We start from the raw sequence: 17,520 nt of genomic DNA, 5'->3' as shown, positions 1-17,520 counted from the left end.
TGGTAGACAATTTGGCTTTCAAAGATTAGTTTGCCGGGAGACATCGTCCAAGAAGTTTTGTAAGGGATGCAGAAGTCTTCCTAGATGGAAACTTTCTCCATTCCTTATATAAATGTTTCTATCTGGAGGTAAACTGTCCATGTGTATATGCTTGCGATTGAAGCTTGCTTAGCTAGGAATATAAAGTATGAGAGGGGAGGGACTTCTCATTCCTTCTTCCTAAGGGGCAGTGTCTCCCTCCCAGTAGTTAGATCCTGGCCTTCAGCATCAGTTTTACCAGGATTCAAATCCTAGTTCTGACACACAGACCATATAAGCACGTTATTAAATTCTCTATGACTCCATTTCCGTATTAAATAAAGATACAATTATTCCCCTGTCTATAAACTCAGATTCCTTTTTTGGTACTGGGGATTAAACCACTGAGCTACATCCCCAGTCCTTTTTATTTTTCATTTTGAGACAGAGTCTCGCTAAGTTGCTGAGGCTGGCCTTGAATTTGCGATCCTCCTGTCTCAGCCTCCTGAGTCACTGGGATTACAGGTGTGTACCTCTGCATCCCACCTTAGATTCTTTTTAAGTACCTTTCCCCCCATATTATCAAAGAAAACAAAAAAATTTTCCAGAGTTAGAAGCCCACGAATAAATTCAAATTTAAAGTGTTTGTCATGGGTATGCATGAGACAGAAGCAGAGAAGAAAGAATGACCGAAGAAGAAAGAGGCAGAAAGAGTAGGAAGGAGGAAGAGAGAAAAAGAATGAGATACATAAAGACAAAAAGATAAAGAGAGGAAGGAACTAACCTTAGCAAATGAAATCAAGACATGAGTCCCAGGAATCTGCGTGTTTTTGCTCCCACACCCACCCTGGGATTCAGACACGGGGAGTTAGCAAAACCCGCTCTGCCAAGTCCTGGCAAATTTCCTCTCCCACATCCAAAAGGAAGACCGCACTGACGGTAGCTGTTAACAGTGTGGTCAGTTTTCATTTACATCAGCAAACTCATCAGCCTAATTTGTTCTAAGTCAATGCCAAGGAGGGGAATAAGGTTACTGCCGAACAGATGTCCCCAGAGGAGGTTGTGTTGAAACAACCTAAAGGCAGCAAGGACTCCCACGGAGGGCTGGGGAACTCTGACTTCAAAGGACACCAGCTACCGGATCTGGTGGTGTGTGCCTGTAATTCCAGTTACTCGGAGGCTGAGGCAGGAGTCTAGCAAGTTCAAGGCCAGCCTGGACAAATTATGAGGCCCTGTCTCAAAAAAAAAAAAAAAAAAAAGAAAAGAAAATTTTAAAAGGACACCAAGCCTGGAGATGAGGCAAAAAGTCATGAATGTGTGAGTTGTCTGAGTTTCATTCAAAATTGTGAACTACTATCTTTTGAAACTTGTGAAGTTCATGCCTTTCAAAATATTAGTCTTTATCCCTAGCCTCCCACCTGTTGAAGAACAGATTGAAATCCCAAGTGGCTGACATCCCAGGTAGCTTGCTTTCTTGGAATAGTCTCAGATCATGATAGTCTTTACCCAAATTCATCAAAAGGTTTCATTCGTTCTAATTTTACAGGATATCTGGGCAAAGAAAGATAGGGCTTGATATCATGAAATTCACAAGAGCTGCCGGGTGCGGTGGCGCTCATCTGTAATCCCAGGAGCTCCGGAGGCTGAGGCAGGAGGATCACAGGTTCAAAGGCAGCCTCAGCAACTTAGCAACTCAGTGAGAACCTCACCCTAAATAAAATACAAAAGGTGGCGGGTTGGTGGTTTGGATGTGGTTCAGCGGTTAAGTGCCTGTGATTTTTATCCTTGGTACCAAAAAAAAATTCTTTTTTCATAAGATCTGAGAATCACTGAGTTGAAATGTCCAATAGGGTTGGCAAGGCTGCTGTGTGATAGAAGCGTTCTGGTCCAAACGGAATCAGAAACTCACCCAAGTAAGAAAAAATTTTCTGCCCTAAAGCCACCAGGGAAAGTGAAATGATGAATCCCACAGGTAAATGTCTACGTATGGTAGCAGTCTCCATTACCAAGCCTAATAAATTCCAAAGCCCATCCTAAACCAACGCACACAGGAGTTAGGGTCAGATCCCACATCCTGGTGCTCATTCCCGAGAGACTTCCCCTACTCCAGATGCCAATCATAAGCCCTAGACTGTGATCTGTGCTTCCGACCAATCAGGGGGTTCCGTTAATTCGCTAGGAGGCTTTGCAGAACTCAGGGAAACACTTAACTTATGTTTACTCATTTATGATAAAGCACATCACAAAGATGTACATGAACAATCAGAAGAAATGCATAGGGCCTGGCGTTAGCACTAAAAGACCAGGTTGGACACGAACCTCACGAATCATCTCAGCTGTTTATTCAGGAACTAAGTTTCACACAGGAACCAGGGATGCAGGGATGAAATGATGTCAGTGGACCCACTTTCCTGGTGGAAAATGAGCCACTGAAGAAAGGGGCGGGGTTTATAGAGGTTATTTTGAGGAGTGGCCTAGTGAGCAGATCCGTTTTCTTAGGCACTCAGGAATTTGGGGTCTGTTCTGTCAATCACTGAATGTGTCAGTTTGAGGGCTTAGGAATCTGACCTTCTGGGTCAAGGGTCTGCAGACAGCGTCTGGAGAGGATCTGTTTTTGAAGGGGTCTACTGTGGAGACTCACATTGGGAGTAATGGGATGAAGGCTGTGAGTGCATGGTCTTCTTTTATCACTCCTTTCTCCCAGACGACATTACCTTGGGTTTTTTTTCATTTTCCATACCTCATACATGGAATGCAGGCAGGGTGTAGAGGTTCTGGGCCTTCTCCGAGCCAGCCACCCTCCAGGCACGTGCCCAGCCCTCCCGAAACGATTAGAAACCTGTCTATGGAGAGTTTTTTTGTTTTTGTGGTTTTTTAGTATTTTGTGTTTTAGTTGTCAACAGATCTTTTATTTTACTTATTTATTTGTGGTGCTGGGGATCGAACACCAGGGCCTCACCCACACTAGGCAAGCGCTCAACCACTGAGCCACAACCCCAGCCCCTGTCTTGGGAGTTTTATGGAGGCTTCGGTATTGAGGCATGATTGATTGCATCATGAGCCATTGATGACTTACTCACCCTTCAGCCCTTTCCCCCTCCCTGGATGTTGGGGAAGAAGGGGTCGGGCTGAAAGTTCCAACTCTCTAACGATATGCTGTGGTCCCCTGGCAACCCACCGCCATGTGAGACTATCCAGGAGGCCACCAAGAGTCACCTGTTAGAACAAAGGACTCTGGGGATCTAGACACTCTATGTCAGGAACTTGGGTCAAAGAGCAAATATCGGAACAAAAGATTCTCTTAGCACCTGGATCTACCAAGGGTGTTAGGAGCCAGAAGCAGGGACCAAATAGTTATTCCTTATTGTGTCGCACATGACTCCTCAGATGCCTGGTAGAAGCTCCAGTTATTGTTGTTTTCCTGGAAGGTTGTCAGCTTCCTCTTCCTCCTTCCTTCTGGTCAGGCTCCTAGATGTCCTATGAAATTCACTGGAACTCTCTTAGTGACAAAACCAGTTGACCATGACAAAGTGCAAGGGAGACTAGTGTTCTCAGCCACAACTGTGATTTTCTCCAATGACCCTGGTTGTACGGCGAAGCTTCTTTTTTTGCAGGTGTCTGCCTACGTTCTGGAACCATGCTCCAGACTCATGACGCTGGAGTAAAGTGGCAGCGAGGATCTTTAGCTCCATTGAAATGTTTTTGTTTTTTTTTTTTTTTTTTTTGGGGGGGGGGTTGTGTTGTTTTTTTTTTTTTTGAGGGGGCGTATTTTTGGTTGTTGTTGGTTTTTTGGTTTTTTGGTTTTGGTTTTTGTATCGAGGACTGAGCCCCAGGTGCTTTACCACTGAGCCATATCCCCAGGCCTTTTTTATGTTTTTATTTTGAAACAAGTTCTCACTAAGTTGCTTAGGGCCTCACTAAATTGCCCAGGCTGGCTATGAACTTGCAATCCTGCTGCCTCTGCCTCCTGAGTCACTGGGATTACAGGCATCTGCCACCATGTCCGGCGCTTTTTACTCTTTGAGTAACATAAATAGTTGATTTGCCGTAAGTTAAATGCATGTACAACCTGAGTCACTGAAAGTGCTATTATGTCATTTTTAACATAGGGCCTTTGTGCTCCAAGGTTTCTATTAAGGAAGAACTTGACCTTGGGCAAGGTTAAGGGTCCCAGGATGTGTCCCATTAATGGGCGTCGAGTGAGCAGATAGCAACCCACTGGGTTTTTTTTTTTTTTTTTTTTTTTTTTTTTCTGCACTGGGAAAGCTTCTGTCTTGTAAACAAACTGACATGAATCCTTCCCTGGCCTCAAAATGTCCCACAATTGTATCTGGATTAGAGGGAAGAAGATAAGATGTCAAGGTGAGCCTGAAGCAAGAACACGGCCTTTTTGCCAAAACATAAAATCAAATCCATCTTCTTTCCTGTACTATTGATGGGAGCAAGGCTTCCTGGGAGTTGTTTCTACCCTGATGTGTTTTTGGAGAATTTTTGTGATTCCATAATGCAAAACGGGGATATTACCAATTCCCCCGGATCTGGAGGGACTTGGTTGGCTCAGATAAGTTGAGGGAGAGATAACACAGAACTGAGTGGCCAGCCGCAGTGGAGGGATCTTAACTGTGAGAGGAATGTAAGCTGGTGGGACATGGATGAAGAAATCAGACAAAGCATGAAAAAAAGATGTTGCACCTCACTAGCAAGCAGGGAAGTGCAAATTCGAGTCACAGTGAAATACTGTGTGGTTTTTGCCTGCCAGGTTGAAACAATTAAATAACATAGCCGGGTATGATGGTGCACGCCTGTCATCCCAGCGACTCGGGAGGCTGAGGCAGGAGGATCGCGAGTTCAAAGCCAGCCTCAGCAAAAGTGAGGCTCTAAGCAACTCAGAGAGAGCCTGTCTCTAAATAAAATTCAAAATAGGGCTGGGGATGTGGCTCAGTGATTGAGTACCCTGAGTTCAATCCCTGGTACCCTCCCCTTCCCCTAAAAAATGTGAATAATATCTGTGTCGGCAGGGTGCAAAAACCTGGATACAGCACTACTGGTGAAGAGGAAGTGGGGACCACCCTCTGGCAAGTCCACTTGGATCTACAGTCAGCACCCCATATCCATGGGTTCCACATCTGCAGATTCTACCAGTCACAAGTGTTTGGGGAAAAATTGCATCTGTATTGAAAATGTACAGATTTTTTTGTCATTGTTCCCTAAACAATAAAGTATAGCAACTATTTACATAGCATTTACATTGCATCAGGGATTACGAGTAGTCTAGAGATGATCTAGGATGTGCAAAGGTTCTATGCAAATAGTCTGCCGTTTTATAAAAAGAACGTGAGCATCTGTGGATTTTGGTATCTAGGGAGGGCCCTGGAATCAATCCCCCTTGGCTTCCAAGGGACAACAATACTTATTAAACTTTAAAATCCGTGTGCCTGCCAACCCAGCAATTTCACTTCTCAAAATCCACCCTGGATACAGGCACACAGAAATGCATGTGAAGCTGTAATCCTGCACCCTGCACATCAGAATCACCTGGGGAGCTTTTAAAAAATACCAAAGCCCAGGGCCTACCCTAGATGAAATATTAGAATCTCCAGCAACAGACCAGGCCCTCCCTGGTCTGGTTTTAGTTTCACCAAGAATTCTAATGCGCAGCCTGTGTTAGGAGACACAATATGTGTTAGGAGACACAATAGGAGATATGCAATAAGTTCATGGCAGCTTTGTTTGAAATAAGGGAAACTATATAACAATCAAAATGTCCATCAGTAAGCAGTTTACGCAGGTAGTCTTCTGTCGAAGCAGTGCAAACATGTTCCTGCCCCAGGGCCTTTGCACTTGCTCTTCCCTCTGCCTGAAACTCTCTCTTCATTCCTATCCATGCGGCACATATCATCTCTTCTTAGCTTGCTTACATATTACCTTAGCTAAGATGCTAGCCCTTTATCCAATTTTACTTTTCTACCCAGCATTTACCACTCCCTGTTTCTCCCTACTGGGATAGAAATTCCAGGAATGTCTTCATTACTATCATTGCCCATAATTATAGACCACAGCACTTAAGGATGGCTACTTTGAAGCTGTATTTCTAGAGTTTCAACCCAGGTTCTACCTTGAGAGTCCTTGGGCACATCTTTTAACCAATCTGTGCCTCAGTTTTCTCTTGCATAAAATGGAGATAATATCAGTAGCTACCTCATGGAGCTGGGAAGATTCAATTGCATAAAGCACTTTTTGGCTCACTGTACTCACTCTGCAATTGTTTGGTCACCAGTACCAAAAGCAGAGCCCTTCATGTAATTATTTATTGAACACATTGGCAAGAAAAAAAGAAAAGAAAATTGCAGAACAACATACAGTAAACCCGCCATATCTGGGGGTTCTGCATCTACCAGTTCAACCAACTGCAGAATTAAAAGCACTTTTTAAATTGCATCTGTACTGAACATGCATAGACTTTTTTCTTGTTATATTCTTCCCTAAACAATACTGTGTAACAACTACTTACACAGCAGTTACATTGTATTAGACAGTATAAGTAACCCAGGGATGATTGAAAGTGTGTTAGGATGTTCCGTTTTATATAAAAGACTTGGGCATCTGTGGATTTTTATATCCTTGGGGATCTGGAACCAACCCTCCATGGATAATGAGGGACAATGATATACAGCATGATTTCATTAAATAAACACACACACACACACACACGATGCATATATAATTGCTATATTTATGGATTTAAATGCAGAGAAAGATGCCTTGAGATGCACGCCAAACTTCTAGCAGCACCACTATCTGTTGGAAAGGAGAATGAGATTCAGAAACGCTGGGGGCATTTTGTGGCATTTGGATCATTCAGGTTTTTTTTTTTTCCCATGTGTACAATAAAATGTATTTTCCAAATGTTAAATAGTCCTCAAAAGGAATCCAGTGCTTAGGATCCAAAGCACGCAGGCCTGCTAGTCCTTTACTGCATTTATTTACCGGGACTAATCTCCCTTAAGTAAGGCAGATGACAAGCCAAGGAAACCCACCACGGAGGCTCGGGAGCTATCTGTCCGACTGTCTCACTCTCTGTCTGTCCCACACAGCTCCTGAGAAGCCTGCAGCCGGCTGCAAGCGGGGAGGATGATCCTCATCCCCACATACCCCAAAGAAGTGGCTGAGGAATGGATTCCCATCTTTGGACTATGAGATCGCTTCCTCCAGGACTCTCCAGAGGCAGGTCCCTGGCAAATGAACACAGAAAGTCCCAGATTTAGTAACCCAAGCAGCACAGCCACAACAGCCAAAGTGATTGATCTGTTTAAAAAGAAGAGGAAGAAGAAAACGAAGTCTCCCCTTCTCTGCCGAGCAAAGCTTTGTGTCCATTCCTCCTCTCTAGAGCTGATCTCCAGAAATCTCGTGGCTTCTCATGGGGTGGGGAGGCCTGAACTGGGGGCAGCGGGAGGTTGTCGGGAAGAGCAGTGGGTGCTGGTGTCCCGGCGGCATGCTTCAAGCTGTCTAATACAGTTGAATTTGTGCAGTTTTGCACCTTCATGTTTTTTGGTATAGGTTCACTCTGTCTTCAGTCACTCCTTCTCCATCGGCGCCCCCCAGAGTTGCCCCTTCCAACCAGCAAACATTTGAAAACCTTCTGGCGTTCGGGCTGGACCCTCAATTTTCCCAGCAGCCCCTCTGTCTTGCCTGCACCTCCCTGGGTCAACCTGACCCATCCTCAGTCTTCCCTCCTGGACTTCCCGCCAACGCTAAGTTCGTGGGCGCCCTCTCCATCCCACGTCTGGGCGTAAGCTGACTGTGTTTATGAAGTGCGGTCTTTTTCGATCTCTTCTGAGTTGGAGGTCACAGGCAAGCTCTTTGATTTTCCTGGATGCCACCCGGATATGCCACCCCCTTGTATTTATTTCTTCCCTGTCAAACGTAAACCCTTTAGCTGAGAATATACTGGCTTTGTTTATTTATTTATTATTTAGAGACAGGGTCTCAGTACGTTGCTGAGCGCCTCACCAAGTGGCTGAGGCTGGCTTTGAACTCCCCATCCTCCTTCCTCAGCCTCCAGAGGTGCTGGGATTATAGGCCTGTGCCACCAGGCCCCAGCTCTTACTGGCTTTGTGACGCCGTGACTCTGCCTGTCGGAACGTGCTAATGGCATTTTACAGAAAGGGCGTGGCGTGTACCACACATTTCTGAGCAGTTTAGAGACCTACGGTTAAGTAATGTCGCTTCACAAAGGATGTTCTCCTTTTTCTTTTTCAATCCTGATCACAGCAAGGAGAAAGCCTCGATTCTGTGCTAGTGGGTCCTTGACACTTTCCTGACCCCACGCCTCTTTGTCCTTTTTAACAAAGAAAGAGCAGCCCTTAGCTTCAGTCTTCTGTCTAGATGGCATTCAATGGTATTATTTTGTTTTTATGGCATTTATTTATTACCTTCCATTTACGGCTCTGCATCAATGGATGTGTTATTTCGGTTCGAATAAATTTTCTTAAGTAAGGGAACTCAAAGACAAATATCACGTAATTAACAAAATAGGTGAGAGAGATATATATGTATATATATGTATATATATATATATATATATATATATGGCAGATTTCAAAGACTTATATTCAAAATACAATGATAATGAATTTTCCAGAACAAAAGAAAAGGCAGTGGGTTTTAATTGAAAGAATAAGACTAAAAGTCAAAATATATATTTCAATGCTTTATTTTTAATATTATTTTGGCTTTTTTTTTTTTTTTTTTTTTTTTTGCCACTAACTGGCTATGCAGACTGATGTTAGGTAAGTTTCTTAGACTCTTCCTGCCTCACGTTCCTTCCTCTGGAAAAGGCAGATAAGAACGCCTGCCTGCTCACCTCACTATGTTACAAAAATCAACCCCAGCAACAATAAATAAATGAAAGTGAGTGGACACCAAGATTCCACCTGTCATCTCACCCAGCTGCCTGTCAAGAGCCGGCCCTCGTCCCCAGAGGTCCTGCATCCGGGACAGGGGTTCTCAGCACACAGGGATGCTAGCTCCATTCCAGTAGGTCGAATCCTGATTTCTGTTTCTCAGATCCTGTTGTTTGTTTGCCTGTGTTTGGGTCCCTGGTCTTTTCCTCAAATCCAATGAAAATGTTCTTGAGAGACAGAATAAAAGTGGTTTTAAGTGAGCCCGTTCATCATGGCAAGTGAGTTGTGTTTTCTTGGGGTTTCCATCCTTCTAGAGACTTCCAGAACCAAAATGTGCTCATCCATCCCAGGGTCCTTCCATAGAGAAAGCCACAGAGAGGCCAGGGTCGGGGGCGGAAGGGGGGGCAACTGTACTGAGATAACTTAGGGCATAAAATGACTCTTTTTTCCATCTTTTTATTGGTGCATTATAGTTGTACATGATGGCGGGATTTGTTGTTACATATTCATACACGCACACAATACTTTATAATTTGGCCAATTTTACTCCCTCACTCCCCACCCCACCCCTTGGTCCCTTTCCTCTACTGACCTCCCTTTGATATCCATGAGATCCCCACTCTCAACTTTCTTTCCCTTTTTCCTTTCTAGCTTCCACATATGAGAGAAAACATGACCCGTGACCTGAGTTTGGCTTATTTCCCTTAACATAATGGTCTCTAGTTCCATCCATTTTCCTGCAAATGACATAATTTTATTTTTCTTCACGGCTGAATAAAACTCCATTGTGTATAAACACTACATTTTCTTTATCTGTTCATCCGTTGATGGACACCTAGGCTGGCTCCATAGTTTGACTATTGTGAATTATGCTGCTGTACACATGGATCTGCGTCTATCGCTATAGTACGCTGACTTTGATGCTTTAGGATAAACGCCGAGGAGTGGGACGGCTGGGTCGTGTGGTCTTTTGAGAAACCTCCATACTGATTTCCATGGTGGTTGTACTAAATTACAATCCCACCATCAGCGTAAAAGTGTTCCTTTTTCTCCACATCCTCTCCCGCAATCAAATGCCCTTTCCTGAGTCTTTTAAACGTTGATTTCATGAAGTCAAAAGAATAAAAGAAAAATTCTGTCATTGAGATCCCCAGGGTAAAGAGGGCTCTGATTTTTGTTGATCCCTCAGGTCCCAAGCATATATACCGACAGAGCCAGATGGCCGTTTTCTTCAGGACACTCTGCAAGTGACCCCCACTCCGCTCCCAAAGGCACAGTTAGAAAAGGGATTGACCTAGCACCTGAGCCCAGAGACTTTCATCGGCCAGTGAGAAAATCTGGCTGGAGCAAAAAGCAGAATTTACTGTTTTTGTTTTTGTTTTTTATATATATACATACGTGTGTGCGTGTGTTGTAGATGGATACAATACCTTTACTTATTTATATTTATGTGGTGCTGAGGCTCCACCCCAGTGCCAAACACATGCTAGGCAAGCACTCTACCACTGGGTGACAACCCCAGTCCAAGTTTACTGTTCATATAACTGAAACTTCTAGTAACAGCTTCAGGTAGGGCTAGATCTGGGTGCTCACTGTTATTAACAGCTCACCCCTCTGCACTGCTCAGCCCCCACCTAATGAGTTTGTTTTGGTTTCACAGTGACGAGACGGCTGCCCATAGCTTTGGACTTTTTCCGCCCTGTTAGGAGCACCTGGGGAAATAAAACGTTCCTTTAGTAAGGCTGGGAAGAAAAAGCAGTTTCATTAAAAAATAGTACACAATTGATCTGAAACAGGATGCGGCCATTGACAAACAGGCGTGGTCACTGTTAGGACCGAGGGACAGCAGGTAAGGCCCGGAGCGAAGTAAGAGGCTAGCTCCATGCAATCTTTGCAGACTGAAGGTGTGGGAAGGATGGTTTCCCAAAAGAAAACCAAAGTGCTTTTACCAAAAGGAAGGACGGGTGCTGGGCAGACAAACAACCACTGTGGATATGAAACATTCTGCTTCTAACTCCACCTTCTGCCCGCGGGACGAAAGGAATCTAGTGGCTGTTACTCCCCTCTGCTTCCTCCTCTGACCAATATTTATGGAGCAATGGCTCAGCCATAGAAACTGGCCGAGGCTTTGGACATTTCAGTCTGGTTCAGAGGGAGCGCTGGGGAGGCCACTCACCAGAGGAAACAAGCACATCCGCAATCAGAAGGATTTGTAAGAGTGACCAGACGGGTGTGGACAGAGTAGCCTGCAGTTACTTTGCAAGACAGAGCACCAGCAGGGGGTGGGGGAGGGAAGGTCCAGGAGACCAATGCCCGTCTCACTGAGGTTGGCATCGGCCAGCTCATGGGGCTACAGCTTTTGAAGTTGCCCCGTCTCTGCCCACAAGTTATGGGCAGAAGCAGATGCAGACATAAAATCGCTGGCCTCAGCTCCTGGATCAGCAAATTATCTTTGGCCTGCAGGACAGCTGCATTCAGCAAAACAGTGCCATGCATGAATCTTGATACGTAACCCTAGATCCAGGCTTCTAAATATAAGAGACAGTTTGGGGCCACCAGTTACCCCCCAAAATAATAATAATAATCTTCTAAAATAGCATCCACATTCAGAGGTTACTACCGATCCTTAAAAAATACTCACGAATGTTGAATGTTTAAGGCTGGGGATTATCCCTGAAAACAGATCCCTGAACCCAGACATTTTAAATTCCAGTTTTGACAAATCCCAGAACAGGCAAATACACTACTCAAGCCTCACCTCTCGTTGCTGGCGTAGCTGTGGAAAGAAGGAATTCTCTTTCCAATAGATGGATTGATTGCAGCACAGAGTCATTTATCAGAGGTCAGAAGAGGGACATCTGAAGTTACCTCCAGGTGTTGCTTGGGCACCTGAGAGTCATCTGACAGACCGGCTCCGATCCTCGGAGGAGTGCCCAGCAGGCCCGCAGGACCCAGGACAAAATGTTCATCTCTTCCTGCCTGAGAGCCGACTCACCCGGTTCTCCCCAACACGCTGGGCCACTGGCAGGCACTGCTGTTCCACTGTTCCTAAGCTGTCATCTCCTGACACTGCCACCCCCTCGCCGGAGGTGACATGGAATCCCATGAATGGGAACTAGCTGTGCTTTGGAGTGAATATAAGTATCGGGAGGAACTTGTAAAAAGTCCAGTCCTGCCTATAGAGAGGTGATACACAGGCTGCTGAGCGGCATGGGGGAGGAGCCAGCGTGAATCCCCACATCCAAGAGGGAAGACAGACAAATATTTCTGGAGCCATTCCCAAATCTCGGCTAAACTCACAGTAGCCTCCTACTCAGGTTCCTGTGTCTTCGTTTCTGATTGTTGGTGTTACAAATATTACATAAGTGACTTAGCTCACACTTATTATCTTACAGTTCTGGAGGTCAGAAGTCTCAAATGAACCTCACGGGCCAAAACCAAGATGGCAGCCGCAGGAATCCTTTCTGGAAAGCTCTCGGGGAGAATCTCCTTTCTTGCCTTTTGCACCTTCCAGAGCCTGCCCGCACTCCTTGGCTCATGACCCACTGCTATCTTAAAGGTCAGCAATGAACTTAACTCTCACACCATACCTCTCTTGTTGTGAGGCCTCTCTCTCCCTCTTCCTCATTTAAAGTCCCCGACATTACACTGGGCCCATCCTGGATAACCCAGGATGATCTCCATATTTAAGGTGGCTAATTGGCCACATTAATTCCATCAGCTCCCTTAATTCTCTCTTGCTATGTAATTTGCAGGTTTCAGGAATTTGTAAGGGACTGTCTTTAGAAGACCATGATTCTACTTGGCACACTCTTGAGTTCCCCTTCATGCTCCATACGGCAGCCAGAGGGACCTCAAAACCTAAGCAGAATCCCATCCTTCCTCTGCTGAAACCTGGCCCACCACCCAGTGACCTCCCAAGCAATTAAAACCCAAACTTTTCCCACAGCCCACAAAGCCCTACATGGTGAGGGCCGCTTCTCAGATTTCATCCCCCACTCCCTACACCCCCACACCCCTCGGCTGCAGCCACACCCTGGCCTTCTTGCTGTCCCCACAAATGCGCCAAGATCATTTTTACCTCAGGGCCTTGGTGTGTGCTGCCTCCTCCACCCAGAACATCCTTCCGCAGTTTCACACCATCGATCTCCCTCAAGCCCCAGGCCTCCGCCTCTCAGAGGGGGCCAGCCTAAGTCCCATCCAAAGCAGCCACCCCATCCCTAGTCCCTTGCTATCACAGCACCCTGTTTTATTTTCTTCATGGGACTACCTGTAACTTAATAATGACTACCGTAATTTTCTTATTTATTCTCCTTCCCCAGGGCGTTAGCATCCTGAGGACAGGGACTTCCTCCGGCCTGTTCACTGGTGTGTCTTGAGCACACAGAACAGGGCCCAGCACACGGCAGACCCCAGTACCTGTTGCTGAATGAGTGAAAAGCTCTTCTTCCTGAGGGCCCCTCACCTAGCGAAGGTCCACCTCTCCATTTCAGATTCAAGGCCTCCCTGTCTCTTGTTAAGCAGCTCTTCAGAGAAGTCTCCTCAGACACGCCAGTCCTTCAAGAACAGGAGGGTCTCCTGTTTGCACGCTCACTCGATCCCGTAGTTACAACGTGGAGATCCTATCGTCAAGGTACGCTTGGTGTAATTACCGCTTAAAATCTGCCTTCCCAACAGAGTTGGGCAAGGGATGGTGAGGACAGGATGGCGGCCATCTTGTTCAGCTCGATGTTCCTGAAGCCCAACCTGGTACCCGGCATCGAGAAGGTTTTCCACGATTAGCGGCTGAGTGGATGGACAGATGGATGGATGAAGATGTGGAGGCAGGAGAAGTGGAAGAAGAGAACCCAGCCAAAACCTTCTCTGTCCTCTTGTCTTCATCATTACATTGTCATCGGACAGATTGAAACCTGAACTTGAAAATAAGAGGAAGCTAACCAAGGTATTGGATGAAAATTCTGCCCCCAAACATTATCACGTATTCCTTTACAGCCCATCACGAGGGTTTAATAAAAGAAAGAGATGACAAAGCACCTATACCAAAAAGTTCTTTCAAGACAGGGACCCAAAAGAACCCAGACAAGGGACTGAGGTTGGGGCTCAGTGGTGGAGCGCTTGCCTAGCACGTGTGAGGCACTGGGTTCGATCCTCAGCACCGCATAGAAATATATAAATAAAATAGAGTTAATGTGTCCATCTATAACTAAAAATATATTTAAAAAAATAAAAAACAAGCTGGGTGGCCTTTCCCCAAGGCCTCCTTTGATGCTAGGCTGCCCTCTAGTGGAAGCAATGGAGAAAGGCACTTGGATGAACTGCTCTTCTTCATCTTATGTACCCCTGAGTTTTGGGAATTAGGTCTGGAAACCAGCTTGGGACATAGGTCAGGGACTGAGTGCACATTTAGCATGCATGTCTGACCCATCCCCAGCACCACCACCACCACCAAAAAAAAAAAAAAAAAAAGTAACGACAACAGAAGCTGAACCAATGCTTTTTCTTTTTTCTTTGCAGAGGTGTTGGGGATCTGAACCCAGGGCCTCAGGACGGCGAGGAAAGCAGCTCTACGGCTGAGCTACACCCCCAGCAGATGCTTTTTAGTTCTGATATTATGTCAGGCACTGTTCTAAGCACTTTGTTCTGGCCGTACATTTCACCTTCACAAGAAACCACCTGCGGAAGGTATTACGTACTTGCCTGTAGGCACTAGAACAAAGCCCTGGAGTACAGTCAGCTGCTTCTGAACTAGATCTTTGATTGCTGGGGTAATTCTCTGGCTAGCTCACTCAAAGATATAGCTCAGGCCTGGGATTTCACAAGAGCGATTCAGAGACGATCATTTCTAAGGACATCTCTGCTCCTTAGAAACACCCAATGTAGATAAGATAATCAGATGCTTGGTGCCTAAGAAAGCCAAAGGCCAGATCAGTAGGACTTGTTATTTAGTTCCATACTCCATTCTAAGCTTATCTTTATTGGCCCCAAAGAAGTCATTTAATCATTTTTAAAAAAAAAAAATACTGGATAACTGTAACAAACATTATGGCTGGCTGGCTGTCAGACATCGTGAATTCTCATTCAATTATCATTAGCAACCTTCACATTTTTTTTAAATTTTTCTAGCTAGTCTCCATTACTTTAGTTCTTTTTTTTTTTTTTTTTAATTTGTTCTTTTTAGATACACATGACAGTAGAGGATATTCTGACATATTGTACATACATGGAGTATAACTTATTCTAATTAGGATCCCATTCTTGTGATTATATGTGATGTGGAGTTTCACCGGTCGTGTGTTCATATATGAACATAGGAAAGTCACGCCGGTTCATTCTACGGTCTTTCCCATTCCCATCCCCACCTCCCTTAACCCCACCCCCACATCGTGTGTTAGCATCCGCATTTCAGAGAGAACATTTGGCCTTTGGGGATTGGCTTCTTTCATTTAGCATGATGGTCTCCGGATTCATCCATTTGCCTGCAAAAGTCATACTCCTTCTTTTTTATGGTTGGTTAATATTTCATTGTGTTTAAATGCCACATTTTCTTTACCCATTCATCTGTTGAAGGGGTACCTAGGTTGGCTCCACAGTTTCGCAACTGATGTTGCTTTGTCACTGTCATATACTGATTTCAAGTCCTTTGTGTATTTACCCAGAAGTGGGATAGCTGGGTCAAATGGTGGTTCCATTCCAAGTTTTCTGAGGAATCTCCATACTGCTTTCCAGAGTGGTTACACTAATTTGCAGTCCCACCAGTGACATATGGGTGCACCTTTTTCCCCACATCCTTGCCAACATTTATCATCACTTGTATTCTTGATAATTGCCATTCTGACTGGAGTGAGATAGAATTTCAGTGTCGTTTTAATTTGCATTTCCCTAATTGCTAGGGATGTTGAATATTTTTCATATATTTGTTGATCATTTATAGTTCTAATTTTGAGAAGTGTCTGTTTAGTTCCTTTGCTCATTTACTGATTGAGCCACCCTGGATTTAAGGACAGTCATCCTCAGTATCTGTAGGGGGATCAGTGCCAAGACCCCCCTCTCCCCAGCCAGGATACCAAAGTCTGCAGATGCTCGAATGGTTTGTACAAGACGGCACAGCATTTGCACAAAACCTACGCACATCTTCCCTTATACTTTAAACCATCTCTAGATCACTTGTATTACCTAATACAGTGTAAATGCAATATAAATATTTGTCATAGTGTATTGGTTATAGTGACAAAGAAAAAAGATGTCTCTTCATGTTCAGTCCCAGACACAATTTTTTTTCCCCAAATATTTTCCATTCAAGGTTGGTGGAATCACAGATATGGAACCCACAGATACAAGGGGCCAGCTGAACTACTATGAACTCTTCTTGGCCTCTGAAGAAACTAATGCACAAAGGAACTCAGTAGTTAATCCAAGGCCACACAATTGCAAAGTATTAGAACTTGAACCCAGGCCAGGTGATTCTAAACTCCTTGTTCTTAATCATTACACTTGACTAACTGGAGTAAATCATAAACCAAGTCTCACAGTTTAGTTCATAACTAAGCAAAACTAGCAAAACAGCTTTTTACAAATAACAGAATGAAATGACTTAATCGCCCTTTACCCATGCTTAGTCACAAGCTTGACATAAATTTGTGTGAACTGAACTGTTGGGATAGATTTGCATTCATTACAATACATTTTCTGTTTGGAATCTTACCAACTATTTAAGAAGCACTAAGGTCTGACCTCTGTCTCTAAAATATATTTTTTTGCACAAATAATTAATATTCACAAGAAAGAAAAAAAAAAAAACTACATCCCTATTGTTTATGTGACCTCATCTGAGTATTAAGTTAGAATGATTTTGGTTGCCAGCAACAGAAAATCCAAATGACTTAGTAAGAGAAAATTTAGAAAAGGTACTGGTTCTCAGACTGGAAAATTTCAGACAAAAACAACCTTCAGGATTGGTGTGATCCAGCACATCACAAAGTCCGCAGGTTCTGCCTGGATTCTTTCCGCTCTTTTCCCGGTTGTGTGTATTCCTTGTTCTCAGGTTGACTTCCTTCATGAGAGAAGCCTCTCAGACTAAAACTTCTCCATCGATGTCCCAGGAGAAGGAAGACCTCTCTACCTAGACTGGCAGACAAAGCCTATTCTGTATTCTACAGGCAGAGGACCCTGGCTGAAAACCTTTGACTCAGGCCCAGGCCTGAAATAATCCCTGTAGCAAAAGGAGTGGAATTGTCTTAGTCAGGACCTGCCTCTAAAATTGCTCAGTAAATAGTAGCTCTCAATTTTTATCCTAAGATAATGAGAAGTGCCTACCCAGAAGTATAAGTGGGAAGACCAACAATGAAAAGTTGGTCCCCCTGGCTCACCAATCAACAAATGAATCAACACAGAGGAAAAGGACAAGGGTCCATGTTACTCAGCATCAATGAGGGTGTGAGAAAAAGAGACCCCCAAATACCATCCCGGTGACGTTTTGGGGAAGGAATTTGACATTTCTTTCCGAAATGTATACTCTTGGATCTAGTGATTCTAATATTGTTAGGAATTATTCCCACTATTTTAATCATAAAACTACACGAGGATATGTGAAGGGGGCAGG

The 17,520-nt window shown here is 44.5% G+C and overlaps 1 protein-coding gene across 1 annotated transcript in view; it reads left to right on the top strand.

The window, feature by feature from the left end:
* The window catches only part of TMEM233 (transmembrane protein 233), a 39,410-nt gene extending 30,662 nt beyond the window's left edge, over positions 1-8,748 (top strand). Inside the window, exon 3 of the mRNA XM_079152035.1 lies at positions 7,113-8,748. Coding sequence (XP_079008161.1) covers positions 7,113-7,119 — 7 coding nt within the window. The 3' untranslated portion in view covers positions 7,120-8,748. The remainder of the gene's footprint in view (positions 1-7,112) is intronic.
* Positions 8,749-17,520: the final 8,772 nt, after the last annotated feature.

Source organism: Sciurus vulgaris (genome assembly GCF_902686455.1).
Source record: "Sciurus vulgaris genome assembly, chromosome: 8".
Classification (NCBI taxonomy): domain Eukaryota; kingdom Metazoa; phylum Chordata; class Mammalia; order Rodentia; family Sciuridae; genus Sciurus; species Sciurus vulgaris.
The sequence above is the reverse complement of the archived record's forward strand: the minus strand, read 5'-3'. Positions and strand labels throughout refer to the sequence as shown.